The following is a 24227-nucleotide window of genomic DNA, read 5'->3' on the forward strand; positions in this document are numbered from 1 at the left end:
ATTCATGCATTTTACTATATTTCAACCTCGCAGTGATATAACACGAAAAAACGTGCTACTATAAAATATGATCCTCCGAATTGGATAAAAAATGCGTTGTCCGGAAAATTTATTAGATTTTAAATAATAATTCATTTTCTACTTTTATTTGTTTCTTTTTAATTTAAAAAACTTTTTTACTTTCCTCCCATTTGTACATTTATTTTGAAATCAAATAACCAAATATTTACATATTTAATAGTTACGGAAGATTTTAATTTTTTTAGAGTAGTTTTTTTAAATTGTTACAGCAGCTCTTTAAAATTTTTTAAACTGCTATAAATAATTATTTAATTATAAATTATTACACGTATATAAAATTCATGGATTTCTAGCTTGTTTCTTATCTATATCACAATATTTATGATGACAGGTGTCGTCGCAAAATCACGTTCACTTATTCACACGGACAAGTATAACGATATGTGATAACTCAGTCCAACAGTATATAATTAACAAACCGCGTAATTGTTAATTATTGTGCCATTGTTAGCGACCAGTAATTAATGCGGTGCCAAAGTTCCACGCTACTCTCGTGTCTCACGCGATCGCCGCAATTGATTAGGACGTCTTCGCGCCCTAAGCGGTGGCTGAGAACGCGAAAGATTCGAAGAAATAAAAATAAGAAATCAATTTATTTAAATTCTGGTGTCAAAAAAAAAAAAAAAAAAAAAAAAAATACTCTCTGCAATAAAAGCAACATACATTAAATAGCGAGAATAATCAGTACAGAATTTTGGAAAAAATCTTTAAATTATTATTATAACTTTACCATTTATTATTCATTTACATTTATATCTATTTCTAATTTATTTTATATTTATTATTAATTCATTTATAATTATTCCTAATAAAAAGCTCAAATTTTGTTAATATTATGACATTATTATTCATACTAAAAAGAGAAGGAGATGAACGTAGTGGCCAATTCTTCAAGAAAGGACAATCTTTTGAGAGAGAAAAAGGTCTCTCTCTCTCTCTCTCTCTCTCTCTCTCTCTTTCTTTTGAAATAGAAATAATATGCCGGGCATTATACAACGTTTATCTGGTAGAACCAATCGATACACTTTGCGGACCTTTTCGCGCCGCATGTTTTATTTATCGAATGCATCGGAGCGGCGCGACCAAGACCGAAAGGAAAGGTGGTACGTACCTACGTACATACGTACGCAGTGATTTATGGGGGCAACACCTGACGGCATTTTGTTCGCTTTTGCATCAGCGGCGTTGTTACGTTGGCAGGCAGTTCCGCCCTTTTTTGCCTCCTTCCACCACCTCTGTCCCCCCCCCCCATTAGTAATGCCTCGGTCATTACGAACCCCCCCAGTCGATTCCCCGCGGCTAATAAATCCCGATAAAATTTCCATCCCCTCCCCCCACCCCCCTCTTCTCCAACTCGCTCTCCGTCCACCCATAGATTAAATGGAAAATCGGAGTAATTAGGTCAAAATTGTCCCCTAATGCTATATTTAGTTGCACATGCGTTTCGAAATCGCATTCGCACAATTTTGACAGAATAATTTTAGATTTTGAAAATGTACCGAGATACTTCATCTATCTGAATTTGTTATGCAAAAATATGAAAATTTAATTTAAAAAAATAAATTATACAATTATAACATAAATTTAGAAGTATTATTTTTAGGTGTATAAATTGGAAAGATTATTTTTCCCTTTTTTATAATATTTATTTGTAGTAGATCTTGCGTTTTAAAGGATATGCGGACTGTCGAATCTGTCATCTGTCAAAATTTAAGAATATTTTTAATTTTATTTGAAATGAAATTTTAATACATATGGTTTTTTTTATATACAACAGATTAATCGTATAAATACACTTTCTTTCTTCTATAATGCTACATGAATCTATCTTTTAATTCTCGATTATTCTCTGACCGTGAACCGTTAATCGGATTTTTATTATACATTGTTCGACTACGTGATAACGTTATATATATATTCGATTTATATGATAATTCATATCAACTAATTACTCATTTCTTCAGCAATTTAATAAAACCTACAGAAAACCATGATTATAAATTAATTGCGATTTATTATTATGTCAGGTTCTTTTGTTTCTCTCTTCGCGATGGTAAATGGTGGTAAATCGTCACCGGAAACAAAGAATTCCTCTTAAATAATAAAAGCAATGCATAAAACTCTTTTATTCCTCTGTTCGTAAAATATAACGAGCGAACTTTACGATCGTCAGCTCGCGGCATTAAACTCTGAGATAGAAGCAAAAAAATAAAACAAACTTTCAAAATTTTGCGTAAAGTTAATTTCATCGTAATTATCTATCAAAATATACAAACGTCATATTTAAATATTATATAAAGGTATTTATACACATTATATAATTTATGTATTAAACTGATTTAATTATATATATATATATATATATATATATATATATATATATATAAAATTAAATAACATAAATTATATAATTTATGAATATTTTTAAATAATATTTAAATGATATTTAAATAATAAGTAAATGTAATTTATATCACGATATAAAATATAAACAATTATGTTACGTGTGTAGTATGTGTTTATGTAAGTGTGAGCGCAAATTGATTTGTCGATTGGTTTAATTCTCAGTATGATTAAGAAATGTAAGATTGACACATTAGTTTTGAATTAGACTTTAAATTGCGTGTAATTATGTAATACCACCAGTATACGTATATCAAATGATTGTTAACGAGCATATTGAAAACCGATATTTCCGATGATTTACATACGTGGGTCATGTATTTAGCGATTAACCGCTAATTCCCGCCGTCTGTGCTCCTGTTCTTACACAGGTACGTATATATAAAACAAAACGATAATACAGTTCTAATCTCTATCGCGACAGAGGCAATTTATTTATGAATTTCGGAGTATTCTTGAAATTCTATCTCGACGTTTCTATCTTGACGTTTCTACTTTCGACGAAGTTTATCAATAAATTTATCTATGTTATTTATGTACAAATATTTTCTCTCACACACGTAAAAGTACTTTCTTATCAAAAGTAATCTACTTTATTGTATATTATATATACAGACTTTAAAATTATTATCCGATGATAAATCCAGATTATGATTCTATACGGTTGGCGCGCGAAGACAGATTCGTGTAGTATATTCATATAATTAGCAGCGACTTGGCGATAATGAACCCTATTATAGGGCCCGTCGGTTAATTAGGTTGCCCGTTGATTTATTGCGATTGCGAATTGCGTATCTTGCCAGTTCTGGACCTCGCATACCTCGTTGCATCTGGGATCCGCGTCGGCTGACTCGCGCATATGCATCCACTCGTGCATTCGGAATGCATTTCTCGATCGCATTCGTCCGAGAAGAACTTATTCAGCGATCGCTCTTAGATCACTCTAGCATGATCTCTCTCTGTGGATTCTCGCCAAGTCTGTCGACTCTTCCAGCGATGATAGCTGAGGTAGATACTAACGTCCGGTATAGTCCTCTCTCACCATTTGTACAGTGCAATGTAAAATACATCGAACGCATTTCTCATCTTCTTTCGGATATTTTTTATGTTGTTATTTTGCAGTGAGAGAGAAGCCGGCTGGGAGAAATCTAATTATGAGTGTCCCAAACTATGTAATTAATATTGTTCATTTATCTTCTTAATGGATGACGTTATAAAGAATCAAAGGGTTTCTTCACAAAAAGTTTTCTCAAGTATTAATTAATATTAATCAATATATAAGCTGCATCTTTTAAGTTTTATATGATGCGAATTGATTCTTTAGACGTTGAATAATTTTTCTGAGAATTTTATTCATGAACTCTCATTTTTGTCGGAACACATTATTTATACCGCAAGTAATTAACGCGTTATGTTTATAAGATATAATTAGAAGATTATAAAATCTTTATAGAATATAATTAGAATTAGAATATTTTTTCATTAAAAAATCTAATTTTTGTGTCAATAATTTCCCGCAAAATTTAATTGACGGATTCTCATTTTTGTCGGAACACATTATTTATACCGCAAGTAATTAACGCGTATGTTTATAAAATATAGTTAGAAGATTATAAAATCTTTATAGAATATAATTAGAATTAGAACATTTATAGAATATTTTATACAATATTTTTTTATTAAAAAGTCTAATTTTTGTGTCAATAATTTTCCTCAAAATTTAATTGACAGATTCTCTTATTTTTATCGGAATAGATTACTTATATCAAAAGGAATTAATCCGTATATTTATAAAATATTTTATAGAATACAATTAGACTTGAAATAATTATAAAATACTTTATAAAATATAAATTTTCATTAAAAGATCTAATTTTTTGTATTTAATACAACATTACATGGTTTTTATTATATATATAATTAATAAACATGTTTTTATCATATAATTAAAATACAAGCAAGAGGACTTTTGAGGGACTCTGTACGTCATTCTTCATTCTTGGGTAGATTGGCCGCGGATGCTCGCTGGTCGTATCCTTTATTGGAAGGCGAGTGCGAGGAATAGCGGCGAGCGTGCGGCTTGTATTCTTGTATGTATATATATGTATGTATATACGTAATGCTCCGCAATGCGATTTGTAGGGGAGAAATGGAGCAAGTTGCATGAGGAAAGTTGCGCACCGGGAGAAAGAGAGAGAGAGAGAGAGAGAGAGAGAGAGAGAGAGAGAGAGAGAGAGAGAGAGAGAGAGAGAGAGAGAGAGAGAGAGAGAGAGAGAGAGAGAGAGAGAGAGAGAGAGAGAGAGAGAGAGAGAGAGAGAGAGAGAGAGAGAGAGAGAGAGAGAGAGAGAGAGAGAGAGAGAGAGAGAGAGAGAGAGAGAGAGAGAGAGAGAGAGAGAGAGAGAGAGAGAGAGAGAGAGAGAGAGAGAGAGAGAGAGAGAGAGAGAGAGAGAGAGAGAGAGAGAGAGACGATACGACGGCGAGAGTTATCCCACGTGTGTAAACAGACGAAATAGACGGAACAATCTGCGAAAACAGTGGCGCGAGTTGAAAGCTCCGTTTCGTAACTTGCCAAGATAATGCAGTTGTTGTTGATATCGTGGCGCGTGGCGGTCTTAATAATCTCGCGCAAAGCATTTCGAGGGGAGCTTTAATATAAGCAAAATCAGATGATTATAAATATTTATATAAAAAAATTACAAATGTGCCATAAATGATAATAGCAAAAAAAAAAAAAAGTATCTGCTCTTTTCATTCGTTTTCCATTCTGATAAAGTGTATCTGAATTTTTCTCAATTATTATCGAGGAGTCTGAGCTTTTCAGGAGATAAAGCTTTTTTCGATATCTACAATTTTTTTTGTCAAGCTAATACGAAAGGCGATTAATTTTTCACCTAGATTTGCTTATATTTGCAAATTTGATTATATTTTTATATATTCGGAAAACAAAGTTTTATTTAGACAATTTAGTTAAAAAATATATATTTCTTTATGATAGAATCAAATTGTCCAACTTAAATGCAAAATTATTTCTTATTTAATATTTATATAAGGAAGCTTAAGATTATCTCCTATGCATATATAATACAGGGTGTCTATTCAAATTTTGTAAAAAAATTCCCTGAAAATTCTTGGATCTTTCAGATATTTTTTTGTTTAAAATTCTAGGTAAAGATAATATTTTCAATTTTTTTAATGCAATTTTCTAAAACAAATTATACGTTTTTTTAATGCTTTCTATCCATACAAAACATAAAGTCATTTGAGTTTCAAGTTTCTAGATTTACAAATGTATTGAAAAAAAAACTGAATAACTTTTGTTAAAATAAAAATTTTTAACTCTTTCATATTTTCATTTTTTATCTGAAAATTAAAATAAAAATATATATACTATTTATATATTCAATATTTTCTTAAGACATTCAATATATACAGATAGATATATTTACAATATACAGTATAAAAGCAAAATTATCAAAGAGAGATTTTTTTTTTTAATTCATAAGTCTCGATAAAATTTTATGAGAATTCTCCGATTTCTTCAGGTACAAAAAATTCTCTGAGAATTCAAAGTTTTCCAGTTTTTTTTTTTTTTTCCAAAAACATACACCCTGATATATGTATATTCTAAAGAGGGAAATTTTCTTTCTTACGTACTTACCCGAATAAAGCTGGGACCTTTTCAACAGCCATGCCTGAAGAGCGAGACGTTCGCGATGTCTGCAGAAGAACTCGGGCCGGATGCCGTGCCTCTTCAGGAACTCGTCGCACCTGCGGAGCGCGGCCAGCGCCTTCGCAGCCTCGATTTCATCCAGGTCCGCGATCAGGGCGTTGGAGGAGGATCTCGCCTCATAAGTCTCGTCGGGTAACAGCATACCCATTTCCGCGGGAGAGCCTCTTCCAGGTCGGTCGGAAAGATCTCGGATCCCGATGGCGTCTTCCTTGCCACCGTAAGTCCCTCTACCCTGACCTCCCACTCGTCCCAGGCACATATTAACCTCCCGTAAGAAGCCCCGAGATTCCCACGGGACCCTCTTGTTCCCGTGATTATCGCGACGAACAGGATTCACTTCTTATTACACTTCAGTTATGGCCGACTTAGCTGGCTCGAGTATTTTGTATGAAGGATTGTCGGAGATGTATTTTAATCTCCGATAACAGGATACTGTGTATCTTGCGTCCTATTGTTGATTTAATAGATTAAAAAATCACGTTTTTATAATTAGAGATTTTCTTATTTAGGAATGTATACATATATATATATATATATATATATATATGTATAACACATAATATATAAATTAATCTCTTGCAAACCTCTCCTTTAGTATAATAAATCGTTTAACAATAATTTATCTACAATTTAATAATAATTTATTATATAATTTATCTTGTTAATATAATAAATTTACTTCTTCAACGGTAACATATTTTTTATATAAAAATAAAATTTTAAATAAAAATAAAATAATTTATTATATATATAATTAATTTTTTTAATATAATAAATTTACCTACTTTTTGAATATTTTGATAATATACTTTTCTATAAAAATAGAGTTAATATAAAGATAATAATGTACTTTAGTTAAAATTTTAATGAATTTTTATTTCTATGTATTTTATTAATATTTTAAATTATTTATTTATTTTATATTTATTAATTACAATGTTTTTTCAAGAGAACAATTATATTTGAAAAACTCATATCTAGGTTACTGTGCTTTTTATATATAAATCATTACATATCTAGCACGTTAATTTATTAGTTTAATAAATGTGTATGATAAGCGATAAGTTGAATAAATATCTATCAGAAATTGACAAGAACAGAATTGATTAATGTGCACTCAATCAACAAGATTAGCTTCTATTTGAAATTCTTTTCCGCATAAAATAGGTCCTAAGAATGTCCAGCCAATAATTTGATTTCCTTAAGTACACTTTATCATCTTATCAATTATATATCGTTATCTTTATCATATTAATTAAATTCTCTTTCACGCGAAATAATTGTTATATTTACATTTACTTTCTATATAATTTGATAACTTGTTAATTTGATAGATCTTGTTTAATCTCTTTGCTCATTTATAAGCTTCTCGTTTCCGGAAATTTTTTTCAATTGATTCTTGTTAAAGAGAAAATTAGCAATAGTTTGATCAGCAAACATCAATTACATATAAAATACGAAGCGAAAGATTATTAATACTTTCCCATTTATTACTACAATTCTGTTTCTTTTTTATTCCCTTTCTTCATTATTCTCTTCCTCTCTTCATACATAAAGATCCTCTCACTTTTATTTAATTCTCATTTAGCCGAAGTGACGTGATCGATCGTTTTCCAACGGTGAACCACGCAGATCAATCATTCTTTTAAACTCTTCTTCGTTAAAAGCAACAGTTTCTTGTGTACATCTTACCCTTTTTTATCCCTTTCTTATCTTTCCTATTTTCCGGGAGATAAAACTTTCCGATCTGTTTAATAATTTATGTAACATCATTGTCCGAAAAAAAAGACAAAAAAATAAATAGATATCCATAAATTTTATCCGTTAAATCGATCGTATCGCGGTCACTGAACACGTACTAAAGATCGATCAGCTGATTGCCTCTTCATGCACAGTTTCGCGATTTACTTCGACGTGTTCGCACTTGGTCACGCGAGACATCCTCGGCAAACGATCTCCTACGAGCTCTACAATCCATCGATCTTGAATAGCGATAGCTTCGATGTGTTCTCGACGAAGAGGTACCAATACTCGAAGCAAGTTGTTGTTGTTTTCCCGGATCAAGAGCCTCGTAGTGTGTTATATATACGTTCAACGTTGAACGAGATATCGAACTGGGAAGTCCCCAGAGTTCTGTTATCCAGTCGTAGATTCTATCGTCGCGACATCATATCATCTATTCCGCTAGCACGATAACAGGAAGTCGCGCACGTTTCCACAATCACGATCTAAATATGTGTTATCGGGATCAGAGAATAGAAAAAGGTCCGGATACGTCTTTAAGATCTCAATTTTTTATCACCGAAGGTGATCGAGATAATATCGGAAGAAATAAAGAGTATGAATATTATAGGTACAATTAAAGTATACTTTTAATATTATTTAATAATAATTAACAATATTATTATATGATTGTTTAATAATGATATTCTTAATATTATTAATATATAATAATATTAATATTTAATATTTTAATACATTATTTAATATATTCCATATTATTATTTTAAGAAATAAGAAATATTAATATTATTAATATAATTGAAGAATTTATTACTGCTTGTTGTAGTAATATTTCTACGAAAAGTTTTGAGTTCGATATCTCAAGGCTTACCGGGAGTAGCGAAAAAGTCAATTACAATAGAAATAAAAGGGAAAAATATTTTACTAAAATTTACCAAAATTCCTCAAATTCCTAAAACAATGCGTCGCCCCACGTAAAGTTTATGGTGGATTGCTAGGGGATTAGAGGAGACGATGGCACCATTTAACAGCGCGACCATTTCCATTTTAGAGTGCCGGCCAACAATGACAATAACGATGCCGCAAACCACCGCCACCGGTCATCGCGATTATCACGCATTTTCGTGGCGTGGAATCATTGATGATTTGCGCGCGCGCGCGCGCGCGAATCGGGTTATCATATTCCTGCGGTGAAACGAAACGCATTTTAACGATGCTGTATGAAAAATTTTTTCTACCCCCCAAATCCCACACGACTGGTCTCCTCTATTTTTTACATTTTTTTTATCATGTCATCAACTATTGTAATTTAGTCGCTAGTCAATTTTAATTTAACTCTATCAAGAGTGTTACTTTTTTTTGCTAATGATTGATATAATTTGATCTTTAATTTAATTATGTTTTATTTAAACGCGTTGGTCGTTATATTAGAAACCTATGCCTTTAATTCATAAATAGTATCGCAATTTTATTGATTAAAAATATGATACAATAGTATTATTAATATTAATAAAGTATTCTTTTAATATTGTCCTTTAATAATAATATTATTGATATTATTTAATATGTTTATAATATCTCATATTTCTTTTTTTTTTTGAATGCATATAAATCTTTATAAAATAAATTTCTCTTTAAAAATAAATATTTTCTTTTCTTCTTTAATATTATACTTTTTTTTATGTGCAAGCTATTCTAAAAATTGTCTTTAAATTAAAAGTTATTTTACCAAGTAATTTTAATTTTTAACTTTAAAAAATTATACGATTTATAAAGATTGTGCCTTTTTCTTAAGATGCAACGCACTAGATCTGATATGCACACTGTCGAGTGCATTGAACTTGCGACAAAGGCAATCCCCGAGAGAGACTTGCCTCGTAATCCTCAAGAATCGCGGAAAACGCAAAGCGAGGTCGGGACATTAATTAACAATAACATGCGGTCGATTTGGCGACGAAAGAATCGCGACAAGCCAGCACCGGTAGCCGGCTGGGACTATCGGTCGACACGCAAACTCGCCGGACTGTAATTAATCGCGCTTAATCGCCGATAAACTTTATTGTCGACCAATCTGGTTGGGGGGGACGTACCCGTCCGTAAGCGACTTTCACATATGAGCGACAAAGATTCGATGTATCTTATTATATATCCTTTATATCGAATATTTTATTATACATATCAACGTCACATCAGTCATATATTCATCTTTCAAATTTCAAGCAGAATTCATTTTTTTAATCGAGCAACGTGTCAGGTGCGAGCAGGTGGTTGAAAATTTTGCCGATTAAGCGCCAGACTTTTGTTACACCCTATGTAGATAGATCTGGCAAGATAAAGCGAAGGAAGAAAAAAGAGAGAGAGAGAGAGAGAGACAGAGAGAAAGAGAGATCAACAACGTGCATTTAAGAGCGTTCACATAACTCGGCTTTTAGTCGGCGCGCGCGTTTTAAAGACGGACGCGTACATTTCCTGCGTACGAGAGTGCGAGAGCGAGCCTGTGATTAGGGGGCCCAGAGTTGAGCCCCCGAGGCCTCACAACCGCCCACTACACGCGACGGGGGATGGGGGACCCGGACCTCTCGCTCGGACTCCCTCGCTCGCGTCTGCGAGAGCGCGTGGGAACGTATCGGCTCGTCTATCATTCCGTTCTTTCTCCCAAACCATGCCATATCGTTCGAGATAAAGGAGAGGGAGGGGGGAGGAGGGGTGAGGAAAGGGTTAGACGTACCCCTCGCGTGCATTGCGAGGATCGTGTAATGCCCTTTTTTGTCTGAAATATACCATACAAATTATTTTCTCTAATAAGAGAGAGGATCTATTTTCTTTTTATTTGAAAAAAAAAAATATATATATATATAGGTAGTCTCTAAAATTGTTTAAATAATGAGACATTTTTCTCAATTCTATTCTTTCAGTAATATTATATATTTTATGTTAAATAAAATTTATATATATATATTATTTTTTTAGAAAATATAATTAAAAATTAAATTATAATTAAAAAGATATGACTAAATATAATAAATCAAAAATATATAAAAGTGTAATATAATAAAAATAATAAAATAACATATGATGGAAGAACGTAAATATATAGTTGTAATAAAAAGTTACAATTTAATGAGCAGCAGCCTCCCTCGAAAAAGAATGTTCTCACGCCCGGCTGTTTTTCGCGAATCTCGGAGGTACCATTCGAAACTTTCTCGTGACCTACGATCCTGCAATCGGGAACCGTCAGTATTTCGGCGGAGGACCGGTGGGGTGGCCGCTAAGTAATAGCGATGTAACATCGGCGCGTCATTATCATCGTGTGCGTGTGTGCGCGCGCGCGTACCCGACACTTTCGTGCACGCCTCACGCGTGTGCTCTTTTTGCTCCGTCATAATACGCGCGTGATGCTCATGTTGCACCCCGTTAGCTCTGCGGTCGGCTCTCACGTTGTGGGTGTTCATAATGCACGGACGTACACCACGGATCATTTGCCGGCTATCGCGAAAGATTTCGATGATGGACCGGCTCTCGCGACACCTGCAACGTTCTCGAATAAATTCACAGGTCGATTCAGATTTCGCGGTTTTGCACACCGAATCACCCTGCCGCGTATACGGGGTGTCCCGGCCACTTTTTTCACGGTCGATTCTGATTTTTGTTATTAAATATTTGTTTTTTTGCACAAAGGAACGTCTTCCGTATAAAAAGTCAGTTAAAATATTTAAGACTGCAAAGTCGAAAGAAGAGGAAGAACTCGATTGATAATTTTGATGAAAAATATATATTTTTTTAAATAATTTATTTCGTTCGAGCTCATCTTTTTGATAATCTGGTTCGGGTTTAATGTTGATTCGAGTGGAGTTGAAGAAAGATCTTTCGGACTAAAACTGTTCACGAAATCGGAGAAGTTTAAAGAGGTTTTTCGATAGGACAAAAGGCTAAAGGACACCCGGTAGATCCTTTTCACGGATCCTCCAGCATTCTGCCAGAACTGAGATTCAACAACGGCAGAAAAGTTTAATTAAAATTCCAGCTACGCTGTGTCTGTCCATGGAAAATATAAGAGATGTATCTCTACCCCTCGCGCGGATCCTCTCCCTCGTCCACGTGACATCTCGAGAAATCGCACGGGAATAAATAAGTCGGATCATACCCGGAATTTTTTTTCAACCTCACGCTGCTTCCGACAGTGTGTCGTCAGTTTTTATTATCAGTTCTCTCTTCTCGTCCTTTCCACTTTGCCGGATGCTTTTGCATCAAGCAAGCGACTTGATCGTGCGTAAAATAATGCTTTTATTTCGGAGATGGACTTGCCAGTTATACTTGGATGAATTAAAAACGCTGTTTTTGAACGCAAGAGATGAAAATGTATTTTATCTTCATCTTATTTAAATGCTTAGCCCAACAAAAAGTTAATCCAATTCTACGAAACAGAGATGTCAAAATTTTTACTATTTATATTTTCTAAACGTCCTTTGTCAGATTTTATTCTAGAAAGAAAAATATAAAATTTATATATATATATATATATATATATATATTTGTCTATCAGGGATCGAACTTTTGTGCCAATTTCGAAAGTATCGATTTGTAAGATGACATGCAGGATGGGAGACTCGCCTTCTTCTAGACCAACAATTGGCTCAGCCGCAACAGGTGCTACCGCGATCGCCAGCACCTTTAAAACCCCTAAGTCCTTGCTCAGGTTCGCCGAAACTTGGTATGTAATCGTAGAACCCGCTTAAATGCTGTTTCCTTACCAATCGCATTAACTTGTTTAAGTGCCCAAGCCCTTTTAAAAGCGCATTACAAAATACAGGTACCAAGTATAAATCAAAAGAATGTAAGCTGTATATTTAACAAAAATATAAATATGTCTTATTATTAAATATCATCTTTGAAAATATTTAATTTTCTTGAATAAAAAAATCCTTCCCTTTTAATTATTTTTTAAATCTCTTTTTTTTCCTTTAAATTTGTCAGTGAGAAATTGATTTGATATATATACAGGGTGTCACACGGAACACCCCGTATATATCGACGAATCGGCAATAAATATCTCGTGAAGATACTATTAGAAGAAGAAACATTCTCTAATTGATATATTATGGAGGATCTCGTAAATCTTTGTCCTTTCAAAGGCCAAGGAAGCCTGACGTTTTCAACGTCGATGAGCGAGTATCAAGCAGGAAGGGTGGGAGGGAGGGCAGTGGAGTTAGAGAGGGATGGACTTCACCACCGGTCTGACTCTCTAATTATATGGTACATCGTGTACCAACCGAACGAGGTCGGGAGGTCACGGTTGTGTGAGAGGCACAAAACACGCCATCGAGATGTATCGAAAAATTCAACCGTGGCTCACATCACCGCGAGAGCCAACGAAATATTTATCCGCGAGAGCAGCCAATAATAATTATTCCCACCAGTTTGTGTCGACCAGCTCTCTTTCTCTCGATCTATATTCAGGCCAGGCTATTAGTTTATTTGTACAAAAAAAAAAAAAAAAAAAAAAAAAAAAAACTTTTTATCTGCAACGCAGCAACAACGGATAATTATAATTGCAAAATAAGATCGGATTAAACTTGGAAAGTGCACTCAGAAAGTGATTTAGTAAATAGTTTCCAACTTGTGCGAACAAATAACAATTTTAAATGTAATTTAATAATCATTAAAATAATTAGTTGGTTAACGTAAATTGACAGGCCAATTAGTTACCTTGTTGAAATAAATTTGCGAGAATAATTTTAATAATAATTTTCGCCCAAGACTGCAGAGAGAAAAGAAAAATGTTTAAAATAGATAAGGGTTAAAATTCGTAGGTCGAGATATAATCCTTTGACGATCCTCCCGCCTCGGCTTTTATCGGGCCCACAAGATAGAGAGCCGGCGAAACGAAGCAGGCTTTAAGCGACGACGGGGCACGATAACGATATACGTATAGTTTAACGCATGCAATGGGTACCGACTCGAGAGAGGCTCATATATGCGGATCCTGGTACAAGGATAGCCGGCCCCCAAAGAGAAGAAGGGAGAAGGAGAGACCTCGGTCTCTGCCTATTTACCAGCTCCATATTTACGCGCGTACATCTCTCGGATTTTCTTTACCGGCTAATCTACCATCTTAGATCGCATTCCTCCCGCGTACAAACCTAGCCAGCTCCGCAATTATAGGCGAAGAGTTTCGTTTGAACTCCCATTGACTGCACTCCGCTATATATTGCGCAATTATTTTTAAGGAGAAAAGATTAAGTTAAACCTGGCTATTTACCCCCCCCCCCTTCCCCTCTTAAATCATTATAAGGAACCAATAGTTTAATTAATTATTTTGATATGATGGGTTTTGTATAAAGATTAGCTTGTCATCAATATTTTGACAAGAGCTTATGATCAAAGTTAAGTCTTTGACAATGTAATTTTCACTCATAAGATATTTATATTTTTATTCACAAATCGTTTGATGTGTCCCTTCTTAAATCATGACGTATCTTCTCGTTGAAATATATTTCAAGGTTTGTTTCCCTTAGGAACTAATCTACCCGTCACCGCTGAAAACAGTAGCCGCATTTTACGATCCTCGCAGGAAGGAGGCTTGTAAAGGGAGATCCCTTGGTAAAGCTGTAAAAATGAAGAAACGATATTGGAGAGAACCATTTGTGTAATTGACAAAAAGAGTGCTACTTCCTATACATCACACGTAAGTCGAAGCACTTTTGTCCATTACACCTTTAGATGCTTCAATTTTCTAACTCATCCATCTCCCGATGGTTTATATCGAAACTTTGATCTTTTTATCGTATATTTTTTTATCATCTCGAGACACTTTGTATTTTTTATATACGTATATACAATAAAATTTTTAAGAATGTACATTTTATCAGAACAAGCAGCGGAATTTCAATAGGGGAATATTTTTACAAAGATATTATAATTTCTAACTCAGATACACAAACATAAATGATGCAAAATTGTAATAAATGGTGATCGATATTCTTCATTAAAGAAATATCGAAATTAATTAAAGACTTTAACATTAAGAAATTAGTAAGATGTTTTATACGTATATATAAGACAGATTAAAATTTCTATTTTTGCATTTTTTATATCATTAGCCTGCAATAGAAATATAATAGAAAATAATAGAATATTAAAAATTAATAGAAAAATCAGATAATAAAAGAACATAATAAAAAATAGGATGTAAATAAAATATTAATTAAATTTGCATTTTAAGAATATTAATATAATCATATCTTTTTGTTAATATATATTAATATATTAGTATTATAACAACTCTCGATTTAAAAATATTAATTTTTTGATACAATTATAATTAATATTATTACATATTTATTATTAGATTATTATATATTATATATCCTATTAATTAATTAATTAATTAAATATTATATATTGTAATCTACACACAATCATAATATTACGATACAATAATTTTCCTGTAATTTCAATATGAAAATGATTAGAAAAGAATTGTAAGCAACAATAGCGCGACAACTTTCGCGAACAAGTATTGCATATACGTGCGTGCGTGCGTGCGTGCGTCGTGTACGCATAGTTTTTTTTACCGGCTAATCTCCCATCTTAGATTCTTAACAACATTTGCATTTACGACACAGCAATGTAATGCCGGCGATTACGAGGCTCCGGAATTATCTCCATGCAACTGTAGTAATTATTGCTACACTCTTCGGCGAGGCCGAAGGGAGAATCGTTTGTTCGTTGATTTGTCCGTTTTCGGCAGCCTGGTATTTGCATCTCGATTGCTATTCTTATCGGTCGCGGTGATCACGCTAGACGATTTGCGATCGCTCCTTGTTCAAATTGTGGATATCATGAATCTTGCCGCAGTGCGGTATATTGAAAGTATAGTTAAATGATAAAGCGTTTGAAAAATTCGGTAGCCAAGTATGAAGAACATTTTAAGAATATTAATATAATTATATTTTTTTGTTAATATATATTAATATATTAATATTAGAATAACTCTCGATTTAAAAATATTAATTTTTTGGTAGAATTATAATTAATATTATTATATATTTATTATATATTTTTAATATATATTTATTACATTATTATTATATTAATATTATTACATATTTATTATTAGACTATTATATATTATATGGTAAATTTATTATTATATATATTTTATTATATATTTAAAATTATTATATATTATTATATTATTGTTTTATTAATCAAAGCTGTCAAGTATAATTTAAAATGTTGTATACGATAACACAGAATGATTTTTCCTGACAATCACAGATTAATAATTATTCAAGACAACATAAATTTACGAAATGCTTTGTAGATAATGAAGAACAAATGTGGCGACTATAAAAAGTGTAGACACGTTTTTGGAGCATTTTCACCTTCAAAGGCGAAAGCTTTAAAGTGAAATTATAAAGATAATCTGGGGATTCATTATAAATTCCGGCGACGAAGCCTTCCACTTTTCCGTCGCGTGATTACTTCGGTCTGGCCATTTTTTTCCAGGCCGTTTCAATGGAAGGACAGCGGGAAAAAGTTGGCGCACATATACAATAGCGTCTTACCATCCTGATGGTAATAAAGGAGTCGTGTATATATACAAGATATATATTTTCTGTAGCGGCCTCCGCAAAAAGCCATTAACGCCTGTAAAAAGTTCAAACACGTTCTATTGTTAATTTCTTAACATCGTCGTCATTATTCAAAATTTCATTATGTTACTCGAGTGTTGTACGAATACATTACAGGCATTGTAACAAGACGTTTGGATGTCACGTTGGTCTGGATTTACACGGTTTTAGAATAATTTTTAATATTTGTAAATTTCAAACATTCTTCAAAATTCTTTCCTATTTTGTTTAACAATTATAAATATTTTTTCAGGGGAAAATGTGATTGAAAGAAAATGATGGAATAATTTATTCCAATTTCAATAAATCCGTCTCTTAGGAAGCTAAGAAATACGTAACGCATTTATTATATTATATTTTTATGATGTTGACAAAATATGAAAATATTAGGAACTGAGAGGAATCACTTGTCGCATCGATTTACAATTTTTTTCGTCTCTCAGAGGATATAACGTAATCGGATTTCAAGAGTATCGGATTTGATGAAACTCAAGATATTACGTAGAAAGCAACAGCGCTTTTGCAGTTCAAAAATATATTTCGGATTGAAAACTGTCGACATGATTTGTTAAATTCTAAGAGAAAAATGTTGGTAAAATATGTCATTTCTTTAAAATTTGATTTTTTTTTTTTTTTATATACTGCTCCTTTTTTTCCCCCCTAAGTTATCTCAAACAGCAATTGGTTTTTCTGGCTGCAAAAACACGTTTGCTACATTCAAATGTGTTTACCCTTCGTTCTATGAATACCTGTTACATGAAATAGCATGAATTGCAAAATTTCAAAGCACGACGCTTCTTACTCCCATTATAACAGCAGTTGAGTTCTGGAGGTTGTTTTATTTTACCGTGTATATGCGTGCGTGATTTGCAACATAACTGGTCTTTTAATTCAGATTGAATATTATTGATCTATTTTTTACATTGTACTATTATTCATTATTTTACAATAATTTTAATAAAAGTAATTTAGGAATTTTCAACGCGATTTCTAACAAAATGGAAACTCGACGTAATGTCTCGTTTCTCTTGCGGCTGTTTCAAGTCCTTATCTCCTTTATAAAGTCTTGATGCTTTGCTTGTCCTGCGGGTATTTAACGCCCGCAGGTATCTAGTTTCGTATTCGCACTTCCAAATGCTCACTTCGAATTTCACTCGTTACAAAAGCCATGATAAGGGGAAATGATATGTAAAAACTATAAAAATCTAATTCTTGCGTCAAATATATTATGTATAAATATTATTTGTAATATATATTATGTTATATTAAATTATTTAATATACACAAATATATTACATATATTATTATATATGTGTATTATAATATAATATATTAATTATATTATAATTAGATAAATACTTTGTAGTTGAAATTGATTTTGAAATATTCGTGGTTAAACTTATATATTCAAATTATATATGTCCCAAGTAAAACAAGGTTAAAATTTTAAGTTTGTGTGTTTAGCAGAAGGGCGAGCAAAGAATCGGTATACGGTTGAACACGAAAACTGATTGGTGTGCGATGGTACGATCCTGAAATGACACACGGCGTTTGCAGACGAGCGCAATCTCGGGGCTCAAAGTCAACAATGATATGAGGTTGATTGTGATATGCAAATGGAAGATCAGTGGAAAGGCAGAGGGAGGGGCGTGTGTGTGGGGGCACCCTAATGAATATTTATCCGTCCCGCTTGGCGACGGAGTAAAGTATATAACTATATATATATATATATATATATATATCGATACCGGCCGGACGTCGATTAAACGTATAATTTTCGAATTAAAGCCCCGATCGTATCGTTAAACAGTTGCCTCGTGTAAATACTAGACGACGTCTCATCTCGCCCTATTTTCCACGTTTTTTTTCCCTCATCGTGGTTTACTTCAGGTTCAAATACCGTTTTCTAACTGTATAACAGATGGGCAACACTGTGTTTCCCTTAAAACTAAAATCTGTGATTGAGTATATTAATCATCCAGATTTTTTAAAATACTTAATTTAATGTTTTATTATTTCAATAAATAGCAATGAACAGCTCTAATTAATAAAAAATTGTTGTTATTATTATATAATAGTTTATTATTTTAATAATTTATAATAAAATGATTATCAAAATAAATATTTTATTCAGGTTTTTATTAAAATAATTTTATTTATTAAATTATTATTATTAGATTATTAAATTTAAAAATTATTAAAATAATTTTAGATTTAATTACCTTGAAGATTTCAAATTTGAAAATGTGTTAGATCTAGAATAATTAATAGCTCTCAAATAAGAAAGTCTAATAATCTCTAGTTTTTAAAAAAATAAAATAAAATTTGTATTCAAAAATGATTTAGTAATTTATTGTTAAGCTAATTACTCACTTTTTTGTTATCAGTAGTCAAAATTATTCGTAGAAATTTCTTCAACACTGCGATTATGGTTTCTTAAATTCTCGGATATTCCCATAAAGAGAGAAGGAGAATTTTAATTCATCAGCGAGAATTAATTTTTTATCAATGATACAAATAATCCCCTTGGACGAAATCAATCACTCCCAAACTGCTCATCAATCACTTGTGACTTTTTGACATTGTCAGTTTCTTTCCTAAAAAGCAGAAAGTCAGTCATCCCCCAGGGGATGATGTCCCATAGATTTCTTCATCTCGTAGTAACTGTGTTTCCTTCGCGAATAGAATACAACTCTTGACTCTTCGCTCCTTCGGGAAGAAGCGGCAGTCCACTCGGGGGCTTCCTGCAGAATCGATTATCGCGGACGTGTTCGCCAACTGTCAGAGGATTTTTTCGTCCCTGATTTACCAGCCGTGTTAATCCATCACGCTTCGTGCGAAGCGGCCGCGAAGAAAACCGCGCGTGGCGAATCGAAGATGGCACGCTGCCTCAAAGAACGCGCATTAATTCAACGCCAAAGATCATACGTTGACAAATGCGCGCCAGCTAAATGAAAAAAAAAAAAAAAAAAAAAAAAAACAGCACATCTTGTATACCGCACGCGCGCTTTCAGTTATAATAATATAGTGTTTTTACACGAATTTATAATGATGCGTGTGATAAAATTTAATTTCGACTGTTCCATAATTATTTATATATATATATATATATATATATATTTAGAGATTATTGTTCCTTAAAAAAAAAAAAAAAAAAGATTCTTGCTGATTTATATCATGGTGTCTATTCAAATTTTGTAAAAAAACTTCCTGAAAATTCCCTTCTCTTCCAGGTATTTTTACTTAAAATTCCAGATGAAAGGAATATTTTCAAGATTCTTTGATGCAATTTTCTAAAATAAATTTTTTATTGTACGCGTTTTCGAACGATTCTCATTTATATAAAGGAAAAACACAAACCTACTTGAGTCTCAAATGTACTGAAAGAGAAACTAAATAACTTTTGTTAAAATAAAAATTTTTCATTTTTCCAACATTTTTATTTTCACGTTTTATCACTAAAATAAAGAATATGTGTTGCATATGCAACATCTTGTTAAGACGTTGAATATATAAACAGAGGATCTGTATTTATAATTTACAGTGTAAGAAACAAAATGATCAAATGGAGAATTTTTAAAAAATTCCCTCACTGATAAATTTCCATGGGAATACCTTGATTTTTTCATGTACAAACAAATTCTCTGAGAATTCCAGGTGTTTCGTGTTCTTTCAGGAAATATATATGCCCTATTATATACATCTTTATTCATTATTATATTATATATATATATATATATCTCTATTATATATCATTTTAAAGGTAATTTTATTTATTTATTCCGATCGTTTGTTTCTCTTAATTAAAGTTGCTTTTGTAGGCAATCACGAAACTGCACATTTAAAGTATTGAGTTAGGAATAGATTATAACGTGTTAATTATGAAAAAAAATTATCATAGATAGTGAAAAAAAAAATCAGCAAGATTTTTATATCGATTGGATGAGACTAAGAAAACACTTTTCAATAAATTGTATAGTTGTATATAATTAAATATTAATAATGTTTCCAAAGTGTCTGTTTTCTAATATTAAATTCTAATATTTAATCTTTGAAAAGAATTTGTATAAATATACTAAAATTGACGCGATATCGATCGATTAGAAGAATATCTTAAACTTTTAAATAATTTTTTAAGTAAGAAACGTTTATATCTTGTGGGGAAAAATTCAGTTAGATTGGCGCTAAAATTGAGCTGTAATTTGCCGTTTAAAAGACAAAATAAGGCAGTGTACAGTGACAGGATAATGCTGACGCATCGCTGACACCTGATCCTTCGATCAATCCTCCTTAAGGATCGCTTCGGGGACGTATAAATTCTTGGATGTCTTTCCAGCGCGACGTTGATGAATAGCGCGTTTATCACGAAAATACATACAAAACGGGTGTCAAAACGGGAACGGGCGGTTATGAAATCTCCAAGTGTGATGTTTGGGCGAGACCGGTCGCGCCGGGACGTCCTTGTTGTGTGGACGATCCTTAAGAGGGAGGACGATTTCGCGCCCTGAAGATTCGCATGACTGGTTTCGCGTGAACGAGCGATCGAGTGAATGAGCGAACGCGTCCAATTAACAGAGATTTATTAACCCAACAAACTCCCTTATCGAAATTAAGCTTAATTAAAAGTTAACGAATTGGCTCTTCATTTCCTTTCGGTGCGTTCGCCGATGCGTAAATGTCGTATTTATATAAAGATCGGTTTATATATCCGTGCGAATATTAAGTGATTTTTGCACTTAATTTTATAATCTAGTTTTACCAGTTTATGCAGTGAGATTAATTTTTCATTTAATCGATGGATTAATTATGTTTATCACAACATTTTAAACTCTTTTCTCTTGTTATTTAAAATTATTTCTCATACATTTTATTTGAAAGATAATAAAATAATTTTTTAAATATCTAGTCAAATAAATAATTTATAATAAAAAATATCTTTCGATTCTCTAGGTCACTATTATTTATTATAATTTTGTCAGGTTTACCTTGTCAAGTCTCACCCTCGAAGCAGTTGTAACGAGAAATATTTCCACCCTATGATTTCTTCCCATTTTCAACTGCTTCGGATAAATTTAAAAAGCACTTTGAAGTAATTAAAAAAAAAAAAAACAAAAAAAAAATTCTATCTATGCTTTAACCATGCATTGCACCTTCAAAATTATCCCTCATAACTCTATCTCTTATTCTTAATTCACAGGTGTCTTAAGGATTCACAGAGAAGAGTATACACTGAAAGACACTCGGATAAATTTTCCAAATTTCAACACAATCACATCGTATCTCTTCTTCCGATCACACGTGCCTCCGAAACCGGAACTCGACACGACAGGACACGACAGCTCGGTTCGCCGACAGAGAGAAGGTCCCGGCGTGGCAAGACACTTCGTGTCGAGGACGTTACTTTTGAATGTCCTTGTCGACGGTGGTGAAGGAAACGGAGGTGGACGTATACCTGGCGCGAGATCTAGCCGAGAGTGGTACCGCCGGTACGGCCACTCTGAGGAAGAAGTACCGTGTGCGGATCGCACACGGCCGGGTAAAACGAAGACAGGAGAGGTTGAAATGGTAAGGGACAGCGGAGAGGCCGAAAGAACGGTAGAAGGAGGACGAAGGGAGAGAGAGAGAGAGAGGGGGAGGATGCTCTCCGCGTCTTTTGCGATGGGAGGGAGACAGAGGTCCGTCAGAGGACCCGCAGCGCCAAAAACCTGGCCATCTGGGACCTCGCAGTTCCTTCTCCTCTTCTTCCTTTTTAGCCCCCTAGCCCAAAGCTACAGCTGTTTATCAACGTTTACATCTATCTGCTCGCGTCCGCCTGCAACTTTGGGTTTTCAAATTTCACGCAGCATCGGTAAAGAGCGGAGATTGGCATCTCTCGTCAGGCGAAATTATGAAAATGTTTTTTTGGTGAAATATGTAATATTTTGAGCAATATAAACGTAGAAATCAATTATAATGTTGTGTATTTTAATTCTACCGTCATTAGTGAAATGTTTCTCCACTCGAATTTATAAATAAATTTTTAACAGATTTTACACCCAAACAATACACAATATTTATGAAATATATACCAATATTGTAATAATTGTTTGAATATTTTATAAATATTTGTCAAAATATATCATATAAATACTTTTGTAATTTTAAGTTAAAGAGATCATTATTTCAATGTAGGAATATTTACAAAATATTACTATAAATATTTATTAATTAATCTAGATTTTAATAATATGTTAAACAGAGTTTGCATAATTTTTAATCACATGAAATATGTATAAAATATTATCACAATGTTAAAAAAATAGTAAAAACATTTACAGATATTTAGCGTAAATATTATTTGCTATCTGGATATAATGTTTTTCAAAAACTTCCATTTTTTAAAACCTCGAGATTCTTGCAAATAATTGCTGTACTTCTCACGAGAGAAGATTCTAAAATAAAAGAACGATCTCAAACAGAGTGGTTGAATGGCTATTGATGATGCGGCAGAAAATCTTAACGCCGTTACTCGGAGAACTAATCTTTTCGGGTGACACGTTTATCCTGAGGTCACGTGGGTCACCGTGAACGATGTCACTTGACAATTGCTTCGACTATGGCTAAGATCGCGAACGAAACAGCGGATTGAAGACTTTCTTGCATCATCATCACCCTCGCTTCTCGTTCTTAAGGCATAATGCAATAGCCTTTTACTGCGGTTAAATATGAACATCAACCGATAACGATCCAACGATAAAGAAATGTGTGAACGCAAGTACCTACTAAGTCTGGAGCATTGCTGCCTGTCATCGTCGAATGAATAAATTTGTTTTTCACTAATCAGCGCGAAAAAGATTGAAAATTTCTAATTATCTCGAGAAATAGAATGAAGATAGAAAGCATGCATACTCTTAAAAAAAGCCTTGTTAAATCGATACTCGAATGTATTAATTCCGTAAAATTTTCTTAAAAACAAATTTAAGTTTATTTCCAAGAAATAAATGTTTTATTTGTTATATATGAGCTCTTTGCGATTCGTGACAATGCTGTATTTCAGGTACTTAGCTTCTCCTTCAGGATAAATCCTACCAGATACTGAGCCCTCCCACCAACATCAAGATGTATCCGTTGAGAGAGTTAATAATTTTGTAACATAATATATAATTTGTAATATATTTTATAATTGAGAGATTGTGCCGAGAAATACTATTTGTATTTTTTATCATTTTATGCTAAATTTTTATATAAAAAAATATATTTATTTTTTTTAATTTAGAGTTTTTTTAATTGCTGTTTATTAAATTATGTATGCATATATTTTAAATTTTAAATGCAAACAATAAATATAAATTTAAAATTCTAAATTTTAAAATGTAAAAATACTGAGTTCCCTAAAAGATCTTAGAAGATGGAAAAAAAAAAGAAACAAAATTTCTTTTTCAAAAATCTCTGACAGTTAGAAAACTATTATATTGATAGAATTTTTTATAGCCGAGATATTAATTAAAAAACTTGTAAATATACATCTTTTGCTAGAATATTATAAAGTCAACACACTGAGAAATTCATTAAATGAGAAAATTAAATACTCTATTAACGTGTTCCAGCGCACATCTGTTATTGCACATTTTATTTAAGCAAGGAACACGCCAGAG

At 32.7% G+C, this 24227-nt stretch overlaps 1 protein-coding gene across 1 annotated transcript in view; it reads right to left on the bottom strand.

The window, feature by feature from the left end:
• Nucleotides 1–21635, bottom strand: part of Dachs (unconventional myosin-IXb-like dachs) — a 51375-nt gene extending 29740 nt beyond the window's left edge. The window contains exons 1-2 of the mRNA XM_072907115.1: nt 21579–21635; nt 6143–6662 (exon numbers count right to left, since the gene is read on the bottom strand). Coding sequence (XP_072763216.1) covers nt 6143–6473 — 331 coding nt within the window. The 5' untranslated portion in view covers nt 6474–6662; nt 21579–21635. The remainder of the gene's footprint in view (nt 1–6142; nt 6663–21578) is intronic.
• Between the last annotated feature and the right edge of the window lie 2592 nt (nt 21636–24227).

This window comes from Anoplolepis gracilipes, chromosome 15 (genome assembly GCF_047496725.1).
Source record: "Anoplolepis gracilipes chromosome 15, ASM4749672v1, whole genome shotgun sequence".
In the NCBI taxonomy this organism is placed as follows: Eukaryota; Metazoa; Arthropoda; class Insecta; order Hymenoptera; family Formicidae; genus Anoplolepis; species Anoplolepis gracilipes.